Source organism: Haemorhous mexicanus, chromosome 1 (assembly GCF_027477595.1).
Source record: "Haemorhous mexicanus isolate bHaeMex1 chromosome 1, bHaeMex1.pri, whole genome shotgun sequence".
In the NCBI taxonomy this organism is placed as follows: Eukaryota; Metazoa; Chordata; class Aves; order Passeriformes; family Fringillidae; genus Haemorhous; species Haemorhous mexicanus.
Genome location: NC_082341.1, coordinates 23429453 through 23441754, shown reverse-complemented (window position 1 = coordinate 23441754; position 12302 = coordinate 23429453). Strand labels below are relative to the sequence as shown.

General features: G+C 42.0%; 1 protein-coding gene across 1 annotated transcript; it reads left to right on the top strand.

The window, feature by feature from the left end:
* Nucleotides 1-72: 72 nt before the first annotated feature.
* Nucleotides 73-11939, top strand: LOC132325585 (lanosterol 14-alpha demethylase). Its single transcript, XM_059843089.1, has 10 exons — nucleotides 73-332; nucleotides 1225-1323; nucleotides 2697-2873; nucleotides 6337-6463; nucleotides 7357-7531; nucleotides 7711-7830; nucleotides 8288-8483; nucleotides 9063-9158; nucleotides 10045-10213; nucleotides 10873-11939. The coding sequence occupies exons 1-10, from the start codon at nucleotides 159-161 to the stop codon at nucleotides 11049-11051; spliced, it is 1512 nt and encodes a 503-aa protein (XP_059699072.1). The 5' UTR covers nucleotides 73-158; the 3' UTR covers nucleotides 11052-11939.
* Nucleotides 11940-12302: the final 363 nt, after the last annotated feature.

The following is a 12302-nucleotide window of genomic DNA, read 5'->3' as shown; positions in this document are numbered from 1 at the left end:
GCCCGGCCGATGCCGTCACCCCGCGCGGCGCGGGCGCGGGTTGGCTGCGGCGCCGGCAATCGTCACATGGGCAGAGATCAGCCCAGCGCCGGCAGCCTCCGTACGGGCTCGGACCAGCCCGGCCCACCGCGCCGCCCTGCCCCGCGGAGCCACGGCGGATGGCGGCGGGCGCCGAGAAGATGCTGAACCTCATGGAGGTCGGCGGGTCCCTGCTGGAGCCGGTGGTCGTCGGCAACCCTCTCTCCCTGGTGCTGGCCGCCTCCGCCTTCGCCCTCAGCCTCGGTTACCTGTTCCTGCTCGGCTACCGGCGACACCTCGGCTCCCACAAGAAGGTGAGCGCGGCGGCCGGGCCGCAGCGGGGACGGTGCCCGCGGGCCGGGGGAGCCGGGCGGCCGCTGCAGGGCGCGGGCCCGGGGAGCGGCCTCGGAACAGCCCTCGGGAACGCGGGGGAAGCGGCGCTGAAAGCCCGGCGTGGGCGAGCGGCCCCGGCCGGCGAGCGGCGTTTCCAGCAGCCGCGCCGTGGCGGCTTCTGGGGCAGCCGGCCGGCTCGGCCCTCGCCGGGCTGGCCCGTACCGCGGGGGCAGAGGCGCTCGCGGCTGGCGGAACCCAGGGGCGTTCCCGGTACTGTTTCGTCGATGGAGCTTAAGAGAAGGTGTCCGCTAATGCATGAAACACAGTGCTAACCTGAAGGTGCTTTTGAGGGGCTGTTTAACAAATCCTCCAGCACTGCTTCGTTTCTGGCTGCCTTCTTTTCAGGTGCAATATCTTTGTTCTTCGCAGTCAGAGGCAGCACAGGAAGGATCTTAATCATATTAACTTTATTTTAACCTTTGCTGCTTTAAATATAGCTCTATCTAAACAACTGAATATTTTTTTAAAGTTGGCCTTTTCACAAAAGAATTAAAACAAATATATATAAAAAACTTCCTCTGTGGTTAGTTTTTATGTTAATGGACGTGATTTTATTACTTTTGGGCAGGCCATACTTTGTGCCAGGCACATGCCAGGAGAGTGGTTAGAGCACCAAGCCTGGCAGAGTTCAAGAAGCGTTTGGACAGCCTCTGTCAAGGACATGCTGTCACCCTTGTGCATGGTCCGGTGCAGGGCCAGGAGTCGGACTTCGATCCTTGTGGGTCCCTTCCCGCTTAGGATATTCTATTAGTTCATGAGTCTGTGATAATCTCTGAAGAAAATTCAGTGTTTATTTTTCTCTTTCCTCTACAGAACTACCCACCTTTTATTTCATCAGGCATCCCTTTCCTTGGTCATGCAATTGCATTTGGAAAAAGTCCCATTGAATTTTTGGAAAATGCTTATGACAAGGTATGTTTTCCCACATGATTGGCTGAGCATATACAAAAATATTTTTGTGTATCTCTTAAGTTGTCTGTCTGGGGCCTGTTTAAAATCAGTTCATTCTCATTTACCACCGCAAATATGGAATGGAGGCTCTGTGGTCTTCAGATCTCTTGATGTAGCAGTAGTGTTTTCTGAGCTCTCGTGATTCACATCACAAATATGGTTGTACATTTGGGTAATACTCATAGCTGAATCACAAGTTAATTAAAAAGTCATTTGCATGAAATTATTTCTTACTGTAATTGGTTACTTTTACTCACATTATTTACCAATCTATGACCAGGTTGGAATGTAGCTGACCACCTCTGTGGGCAACTTGATGAATTTTAAGGCCTCTCTGATGTTAAAAGAACTGGTGTATAAAAGCTCGGTAGTTTTATACTGTACATCCTGGAAGGAATTAACAAAATCAGCAGAGCCTTTTTGTAAATCAACGGCGACTCCGACGTTGGCACGGGGAGAGAAAATGAGGCATCTGACTCCATCATCAGAAGGCTAATGAATTACTTTATTATACTATCTACATTGTATCTAAACTGAATCTGTCAGGCACTCACTCTTGCTCCCAAGTGCACAGAACAGCACTCAGCTCTCCTTCTCTCGTGACTGTCCCGTGACAGTCCCACACACACACACAGCTTGGCCCTGATAGGCCAAGGGAACAAAACATCTTCACTTTGGGTTAACAGTCTCCATATTGCATTCTACTTTAGCACAACATAGGCACAGCAAGCGAGATAAGAACTGTGTTTTCCTTCTTCTCTGCTTGTCTCACAGTTTCGCTCTGTTCAGAGGGCATGTGAATACCACAGAGCCTTAATTTCAATTAAATTAAATTTATCAAGCTGTTTCACATTGTCTAAAAGTAGAGTTATAAGCTTAAACTTTAGCTTTGTTAGCTTAGAGAAAGCCAAATCTGGTGCATGAAGGTCTGCTGGAGATGACTTTTAAACTTCAAAATCATATTTGCCCCTAATTATCTATGCATAACTCCATAAATCCAGAATTTTTAAGGCAGTGTTTGTAGATTACTGGGGTCAATATATGCTTCAATCTCTCTGCTAGTTTTTTTAATGTGACCGATATTTTATTAATATTTTCTAAAATAAATGGTTTTAAAATGTGCATGCTCACACGTGTTCATTATAACATTAGATATCACTAGTGAGTACATTGAGAATGAATTTAAATGTGGTTTAAAATATATTTATCTTTCTTAAATGTCTGGATACTTCTGAGGAGAAAAAGTAATTTATAAAAGACTGTACGAGATTGGGATTTAATGATTTTTGTTCTTTTTTCAAATAAATTGTTTCTTTGTTTATTCTCTCTCTTAGTATGGACCTGTGTTCAGTTTCACTATGGTTGGCAAGACATTCACGTACTTGCTGGGTAGTGATGCTGCTGCCCTGCTCTTCAACAGCAAGAACGAAGATCTGAACGCGGAGGATGTGTACTCGCGGCTGACCACGCCGGTCTTCGGCAGGGGCGTTGCCTACGACGTCCCGAACGCGGTTTGTGTTTTCACTTCCACATCAGTGGGAAAGCAGGGCCGCTTCAATGCTGAGTAGGCAGCCCTGAGCTCTTGGCTCTGTGTGACAGGGTTGTGTTCATATGATGTGTGGCATATTGCAGTAGGTAAACAGTCTCATGTGGATAATCTGGTATGTTCAGGTTGCTTTCCTTACCACCTGGCCATTTGTCACTCTGGATGTTATCTTTTGTTCTGGTCGCCATCTAATCTCACCATAGAGGAAAAACTAGCGAGTTACTTTTTCTTCCCTTGCAGCACGCCACTGCCTGCAGCTCACTTTTTCCTTCCAAGCAACTTCAGGTCTTTCTTCTGAGAAAGCCCTAAGAGTGGTAACTTTGTATTTTTGCCATGCCAAATCTAGACATGGGAGTAATAATTTAACAGTTTGAACCACAAGGTTTGTTTTGCTCAAACAGAAATCATTCCTGTGTATGTTTGCAGAATACAGTCTGCGTGGGAGCACGGGGGCTGTGTCACGTGGCATTGTTTCTGAGCTAAGCATTGGCTGCTTTCTTGTTTGTGAGGGTGGCCTGTCATGTCAGACTCTCAAACTGCAGAAGCCAACTTTTCTGGGGTCCCACTTGCTCCACTGGCACTCTGTTCAGTGCATGTTGCATAGCAGAATAGTTGGGTGGAACAAAAAGCACTGTCATATACTTTATTTTTAGATCTTCAGTTCTGGCGTCATTTTGTTAGTATGATTGCCAGTCATTTGACTAGTTTCTGTGGCCATCAGTTCATTTTCTTCCTTATCATACCTCTTCATTCATCCCTGCCTGCGTGCTTGTTGCCCTATTAATGATGTGGCTTAGGGGCAGTAATCACTACCCTCTTTGCCTCTGCGCTGGCATTTTGCAATGATCCACCATGATCCATAGAATAAGCATGTTGTTCTTACCCTGTTCTTTTGGAAATCTCATACACAGCTAGCTACCTACAACTTGCTACTCTCTAAGTAGGTAAAGGAGAACTTGGTTGTCTCCTCCTTTGTCAGAAGTACTAAATTGTGGATAGCAGTCTGGGGGAGAATTTGTTGGTTGGGTGGTAGGTTCTTTGCTGCTTGATGGATTTGCATAGCTCCTCATCCCTTTGAGAACCAGCAGGACTGCAGCCTGGATAACAAGGAGAGGATCATTTCTTATGTCCTAGGAGATCTCTTCCATGAGTTAGGCCATTCTAACAGACTTTTTTCTACCAGTTCACATAGTCAAAGGTCTTCCTTAAAAAGTCAGGGATGGAGTTGTGAATCACTTTTGCAGCTGCTGGAGTGTGGAGGATGTACAATTCTCTGCAGTACATCTCATGTTCTTCTCTGGTATATACTTGTTTCAGAAGAGTATCTGTGAATCAGGCTGCTAAGCTAGCCAGATTTTCACTGTGTTGTGCTTGTTTTGTGGATTCTGACTGTCATGGGATGTCTGCTTGAAACTTAAAGGTCATGGTTTGTCCTTAATTCTGTGAAAGTTTACCTGCTTGTTAGAGAGGGTTTGACTTCTGCTTTCATGCTCTTCGTTTGGGGATGGATTTAAATGTTTGTCTTCATGCAAGAGCCAGTTCTTTGATGTGATCTAATCTCATCCATCAGTTCTGTAGAATTTTTTGTAAGCTCCTTGGAAATGGGCATTTCTTACTACCATGTATTTCTGGAACATAGGGACGATTAAGGCCTACCTCATTGGCCCACCATATACACCTTTTTGTTGCTTTTTTTATGAAATTAGGTATTTTTCTACAGTCACCTTAGGTTTTCTTTTTCCCTATAGTGCACTTGAGTTCTGCTTTAGTCAACAGATGAACCATATTACTTAGTAAGCCTTGGGTATCTCTGGATCTGTCTGCTTAATTAATTCTTTTGATACCAGAAGGACTTCTTTCCTATTATCTCTGCAGAGTCAGGTTCCTCAGAAAAATCTTTTTTTCCCACAAAAATTACTCTTTTTCCACAGCAAGGAGATGCAGGCAGTTTGCTATTGACCTTTAAATGATCTCTGACACTGATTATCTTTAGTTTCCCTCTATGAAGCTAGAGAGGTAGCACAGCCAGTTGTGGCCAGAATGCATTCTGCTAGAGATAAGCTGGGGATTTTTTTGCACAGTGTCACCACCATGATTTCATTTCAGACATCTAATAGGAAGGCATTTAGAGAGCCATGGAAAATTTAATTGGCATTCTACAATTGATGGGTCATCCTGAAGTTTCTTTTGAGACCCCCTTTTCTCTGCTTAAGCTGCTAACTGTCTATTAATTCTGTGACTTTCAGTGATGTGTTTGGAAGAACCATCCCTTATTCTTCAAAATTAGTAACTTGCTTACTTACCAGTGATTCTGGTAATTGTTAATATCCATAGTCAGTATATCAACTCATATTCACTCTCTCTTTTCTCTCTTCAAGCCTCTTGCAGATAGTTTTTTGTTGAGAGGAGCTGAAATTGCAAGGATGTGTTCACTCCTGTGTGCTATTCCTGTCTCCATCAAGCTGGAGACTGGCTAGCATGCTATGCTGCAAGGGAAAATGTGCTTGTCTCTGCTCTGTGGCATGTGTGCCCTCTGACAGACTGCTGGGGTCCTCACTGCATTCTCAAAACAGAAGCTTCTGGGAAGTAGCTTTTCTCTTAATGCCTTTTGTTCTGTATTGTACATGCAGAGCCCTTGGTGGGAAGACAGTTTTTGGTGTATTACTCATGGTACAGTGCAGAGCTATAGGGCAGATGCCTCATTCATAATTAGGGCTTAAAAATCAAATAAATAATTTTCTGAGTCAGTGTCCTGTCAATGACATTGAATGGTTCTCATCTAACGAAGGGCTTTTCACCAGTAGGTTTGTTAGCTGTGAACCTATACATAGAAAAAGAGCAAGAACTGAGAAGGGTGTGGAACTCATTATTTTCCTGGGAAGCAGTTTGCATCCTGCCTGTCTGACTTCCTGGGCAGTGAGATCAGAGGGCTCTGTAAAGGAAAGGGTCGTCTCTAGTTCAGGGTCCTTTTGCCTGAGAGAACACAGGAGAGGGAGAGAAAGTGAGGAGGCCACATACAGGGGACACGGGCTAAATCCAGACTTTACAAAGATGGGGCTGGTTATGTTTGCGATTATATATCTAAAGGGCATTTCATAGTTCAACTTTGCATGCATCTTGTATCTTCAGGGATAAAGCTTAATTAAGGTACTAAAATAAATTTTTTTGTTTGGTACTGCAAAAGAGAGCTGCAGCTCCTTTGACCTAATATTTTATTTGAATGTTTCTGAACTATTGCTTGAAAGACAAAGAAGAGAAAAACAGAGTATTACCTATTAGTAAAAACTGAGAATCTGCTGTACCCTGCAGTCCTAATCATAATCCCTGTTTACTTTTGGATGTTCTTATAGTAGAAATTCTAATAAGTTTTAATCACATTAATATGATGGTCCTTGTACTGATTGCTTATTCTGTCTTGGTTCTTTTAGATATTTTTGGAACAGAAGAAGATGCTCAAAACTGGGCTAAACATTGCCCAGTTTAGACAGCATGTATCTGTGATTGAAGAAGAAACAAAGGAGTATTTCAAAGCATGGGGAGAATGTGGAGAGAAAAGTAAGCAGGATCAAATGCATTTTTCCTCCAGTTTTGTGGGGAGTACTTAAGGCCAATGTAGTATATTTTTGTAAAAGATGTACTGCAATATAAAAGAAATTAAAATACATGGGTAAAAGTGTACTGAATATCAGAAGAAAGAAAATACAGGTTTTTAAAAATTAAATGTAAGACTATTGGAGAATAAAGCTGCTCAGAAATTCACTGAAAGGAATGAAGGACTATCTTAGTTTTGCTTTCCTAGTCAGCTCATAGTGCACCTGTTTTGCTCATTTTGGATGGTATCAGTCAGCTCAGTGTAACCACTTCCTAGTCCCTGGGAAAAGCTGCAGCTCTGACTTCCTAGAGAGCCTGTGCTGAAGATCTTGGCTCTGGGAGTTTCTGCAGTGAAAAACTGTGTCTTTGAAGCTGATATGGTTACAACAGTGACCAAAGTGCAAGCTCAGAGTTGGGTAACAGTGTCAAATATTCTTTAAACATACATACTTACATTTAAATGCATAAAAATTATCTAATACATGTCATGTTTTAATATATTGAATTATTCTGAATGTATATGATTTGTATATAAACATAGTTAATAATATGGTAACATATAAATTTATATTTAAAGGTCTAAGGACTACTATATAAAAATAATTCAGTGAGCAGCAAAATTAACTGGTTTCCTGTGGATTTGGATTTCAGGGTTAAATCTTTGTATGACTTCACTTATATTTTTTAAGGATTGAGCTTGTTATGTGTGGCTTGCTTTGGAAGAATTACTAACTCTGCTAGAAAAATTTCAAAAAGAAATACCTTAGAAAAAAGGTATCTGTGATCTAATTAAAGAGTTGTTCAAAGAGACATCTGATCAGCCACATTTCAGTAATGTTTTTCAAATCTTCCCTCAGACCTGTTTGAAGCCCTTTCAGAGCTGATCATTTTGACAGCAAGCCATTGCTTACATGGGAAGGAGATCCGAGGCTTGCTGGACGAGAAGGTGGCTCAGCTGTACGCCGACCTGGACGGGGGTTTCACTCACGCTGCCTGGCTGCTGCCAGGCTGGCTGCCTCTGCCGAGCTTCAGGTACCAGCACTGACAGAGGAAGCAACTTAAGCATTTTATCTAAAAATCATTGTTGTTTGGATTGCCCCCCGTCCCTACCACTTCTTCTTTGTAAGCTATTCTAGACATCCCAATAAATGCTCATAAGCATTTTGTGTTACGCTGTGTAAAGTTGTTAATGGAAGTGTTTTGAATTGCAGACGACGAGATCGAGCACACAGAGAAATAAAGAATATTTTCTACAAGGTTATCCAGAAACGTCGAAAGTCTGAGGAAAAGGAGGATGACATGCTCCAAACTCTACTTGATGCTTCATACAAGTAAGCCAAGAGTTTAAAGACTTGTTTGAAGAGTTACTTTAACTTTGAGCTCTTTAGTTAAAACTATCTACCACAACCCAAGAAACACTCCTGCATGTTCTAAATTGGTTTTGTTGCATGCAATTTGTCCTAGTTGTATTCTTAAAAACAGGTTTAAAACTTCAGTTGTCAATGGTTATTAAGATTTTCATTGGTGGTCATGAGGTTTCTGAGGTTGCTTCCTTTATCTTTGCTGGCTGTTGAGGAATGATTTTCTTCAAGGCCTCTGAAGAGTCTCCCTCTGTTATCCCTTCTCCCTACCCTTGGATCTTTTGCCTCTTCATTTAGGGTAGGCAATAAAAGAGTAGAAGGTGTAAGGAGTACCTTAGAAGAAATTGTAGATGCTGCTGTGTAAATAGCAACACTAAATAGTGAAATGTGACCAAATGAAGCTCCAGTGTGGTTCCGTTTGCTGCAGGGATGGGCGCGCGCTGACGGACGATGAAATTGCGGGGATGCTGATCGGGCTGCTGCTGGCAGGGCAGCACACCTCCTCCACCACCAGCGCCTGGCTCGGCTTCTTCCTCGCCAGGGACAAAGCCCTACAGGAGCAGTGCTATGCAGAACAGAAAGCTGTGTGTGGGGAGGACTTGCCACCCTTAACTTATGACCAGGTCTGTATGTTACATTAATCCTGAGGGGTATTTTCAGACTTTTAGATGCTTATTTAAAAAAAAAAAATTAAAAGCTCATTGGACCTGAAATACAGCCGCATGCTTTTGTGTTAAAATAATAATTGGCACAGTCATTCTCTGATAATGCTGTTTGCCTCTTCTCTTCCTGTCCAAGTAAATTTTCAGCTTGATATTGGTTTTTTTAATCAGTGTTCATTAGGGAAATTGCATTTCCTGTGTTTATTTAATAAATGACAGTTCTGTAGAAGATCCTCATATTTTCACTGAGGAAAGCAATGCAGTGCTACCTTGTTCTTTAATTAGGCAACAGAAAATACTTAAGAGACAAATCACTAAGACAGTAGTTGTATTTGATTGCACTGGTCAGTGATTTTTTCCTTCTAAATTGAATCAAATGGAAAATAAATAATCAGTGTAGCTAATAAAGTACATGTAAATATAAACTGCTTCCTCTTCACAATTTTATATTTTTAAATGGTTAAAAATAGCATTTTGTTTGTGTTGAATAAATTTGGCTATATTTTGGTACATCATTTTCTCTCACCATTTTCTCTCTAGCTCAAGGATCTCAGTTTGCTGGATCGCTGTCTAAAAGAAACTTTAAGGCTTAGACCTCCTATAATGACCATGATGAGAATGGCCAGAACTCCTCAGGTGAGGACACTTTTTGGAGCTATTTCACTGCAGCAGCACAGGTCAGGTCAGAAGTATCTCAGCTGGCAGAAGGAAACACAAGTGAGCTGTGTTTGCTGGCAGGGAGGAAGGCTGATGGCATTTTGGGGTTCTGTCAGTGGTAGCATAGCCAGTGTCAAGTTAGGAAAGTTTAATACCTTGAACTTGGTATTTTTTTACATTCATGAGGAATTGTGTCCAGTTTCAGACGCCTGCAGCCCCCAGCAAGCAAAAGACTGATGAAGTGAAACAAGCAGAGGGACCCCTGGCTGGGAGGGGGCTGCAGCAGTGGTGGTGGGAGGCTGAGGGAACAGGGATTGTTCCACCTGGAGAAGACCAGCTCTGGGATCCAGCAACAGCCATGTGCAGCTTTCTTCAGCAAAACTGACCCTTTCTTGTAGTTACCAGTCTTATTTGAGCTTAGTTTGGTGCCACCATTATTTTGTTTCCCAGGTACTTTTAATTGCCATAATAGAAAAATTTGGCATGCATTTAATACAAGCTAGGTAATTCCAAAAGAAAACTTGCTATTTGTACAAGTACGGTACCATGTCAAAAAATTCAAGTATTTTTTTAATTATGTCTTTTCAATGTCAAAGGCTTTCAATAAATTTTAATTTCATTCTTTCTTTAAAGCCTCCTTCTGTAGAATTGTCAGCCTTACTAAAATAACTGAAAGGTTCCTGCAACTCCTTGAGCACTGTGTCCTGTTCAAGTATGAGAGGAAGTGTTAGGTTGCAGTAATTTTAAATGCACTTGGCCAAAAACTCTTGAAATTTAAAGCCTCATGATATAACACTTCAGGTAATATTTTAAAAAGAAAAATGGAGACATTTTGTCATGTGGGGTCTTGTCTCTTCTCTTGTAGACTGTTGCTGGATACAATATTCCCCCCGGCCATCAAGTGTGTGTATCCCCCACCGTTAATCACAGACTCAGAGACTCCTGGAATGATGCTCTGGACTTCAAGCCTGACAGATACCTCCAAGATAACCCAGCAGCTGGAGAGAAGTTTACATACATCCCATTTGGTGCTGGTGAGTAAGAGAATGCAGCACCTTGTGTGAGGTTGTGCTGAGGTGGCTCACACCAGCTATCTCCTGCAGCACCTCTCCACACTGCAGCAGCTGAGGATAGATTTTTTTTTTCTGTTTTTGCCTGAAAGTTTTCTTACTCTGAAGGTGCTGTTAAAAGAATAAAGTTAATAGTTCTGCATTAGTCATAGCTGTATATATCTCTCACAGCAGTTATCAAAACACCTTCAGGTTAGCATGAATGATGCTTGACTCACATCTTTTCAAGTCAAGGACAAACCTGGTAACACAAGTTCAATTGAAGGCAGAGAAAAAGTCTGCAGAGTCCCAACTTTCAGAACAGTTTGCAAATGTTGCTGTGATGGAGTTAGAGCTGATCTCATTTCTGTGTTGCAATTGCTTCTTTCCTGATGCATAAATTAATGCTCTCTAGTGGGGACAGAACAGCACAATCTCATTCCACTTACTCGTCTGTTTTATGCAGTGACAACTTGGAAAAATAAGACTTGGGTGGAATTATAAGAATGGGGTATGTGAAACATCAGAGTCTCAGATTGCTGAGAAAGGGGCAACTACTTTCTGCATAAAACTTCTGAAGTTTCCTAGTTGTCAAAGGCAATCCAGTAAAGTATTCTAACTGAATTTTATGGCTCTCTTTTTAGGCCGTCATCGCTGCATTGGAGAAAACTTCGCTTATGTTCAAATTAAGACCATTTGGTCTACTTTGCTTCGTTTGTATGAATTTGATCTCATCAATGACTATTTTCCAACTATAAATTATACAACAATGATACACACACCTAACAACCCTGTTATCAGATACAAGAGGCGGTCACTGTAAACTCTGGCGCTAAAGCCTTGCTTTTTAAATTTGTGTGAACTAACAGACTTCTGAATAAAATTGTGACAGAATAAGTGGCAAATGGAAGCTGATGAATCTGCTGTTAGGAAAGCAACAGTAATCTACCAAATGCAGAAGTTTTGCATCTATTTTGTTTGCCCACACTGTTTACTGCTGCTGTGTATAATTGCTTGTTCTACAGTTTTTTCATTGCATTTTTAAAGCAAAAGCATCTTTTCTATTGATGTAACACTTTTAAGGTGCATGCCAGATCCTCTTAATGAAGAAAAAAGTAATTTCTACAAGTGGAACTCCTTCCTTTTGAAAAATAATTGATTACTTTCCCCAAATAACCAAGGGGCAAGGCTGCCTACCTTGCCTCTGTACTCAATTTCAGCAAACCCATCTGGAAACAGGCACCACAGGGGACTGTACTTGGTGGTGCCCTTCCTTTGGCATTTATGATCCTGTTCCAAGTGAGTGATGGTCTTGGCTGATTTAAGAAAATGTTACTGTACAGCTAAGTGGTAGGCAGAGTTCAAAGTGTTCACAGGTAAGTCATTTCAAGAATGAGCCATTTAACTGTCTGACTTGAAGTAGTTGTAAAATGCTTATGTTCAGAAAGCAACAAGTAATTCTCTAAAAAAATTTTGAAAGTGGTGATCTCTGGAAGCTTGATGTCAAGTGTAAGAGTAACAGTATGAAGATACCAACAACATGAATTTTGTAAATAACATGTTTGTGTGTAAAAAGGTGAAATAGCTGAATGTTGTCTGGGTTTGTACTGACTCATGCAGGATTGTTAAATGGTGTTTGGTTCAAGAGTGCTTATAATAAATGGTAATGAGCTCTGGCTCATGGCAGTTTTGAATTAAATTTGTAAACAAACCTCTTGGGGAAGTTTTCCATGCTCAACTCTGTACTTAGTTTTGAAAAGATTTCATCAGTAAATCTGTAACTCTCTCTTGGAGTGGGCAGTGCCCCCTTCAGCCGAGCTCCATGTAACCAGGGTTTTGTCTTGTCCTTCCTGGTCTAAAATCAGTGTAACTGTTCTAAAACCTTGTGTTTTTATCAGTCATGGCAGGTGAGGGAGCACAGGCCCTTCCCTCCCAGCCCTCTTAGACGTGACCAGGGTCTGCAGAAGCCAGGCTTGTCCCTGTCCCTCTCTCTGATAGCAGCACTTTGGAATCTGTAAAAAGTCTGGCTGCAGTCACTACAAGCAGGAGGAATTCAGGCAGGACCAACCTGTTC

Excerpts from the sequence above, each read along its gene's own strand:
- LOC132325585 (XM_059843089.1), top strand. The coding sequence starts at position 159 with ATGGCGGCGGGCGCCGAGAAGATGCTGAACCTCATGGAGGTCGGCGGG. Across the intron at positions 2,874-6,336 it reads CCTACGACGTCCCGAACGCG|ATATTTTTGGAACAGAAGAA; the intron begins GTTTGTGTTTTC and ends TGGTTCTTTTAG. Across the intron at positions 8,484-9,062 it reads CACCCTTAACTTATGACCAG|CTCAAGGATCTCAGTTTGCT; the intron begins GTCTGTATGTTA and ends TTTTCTCTCTAG.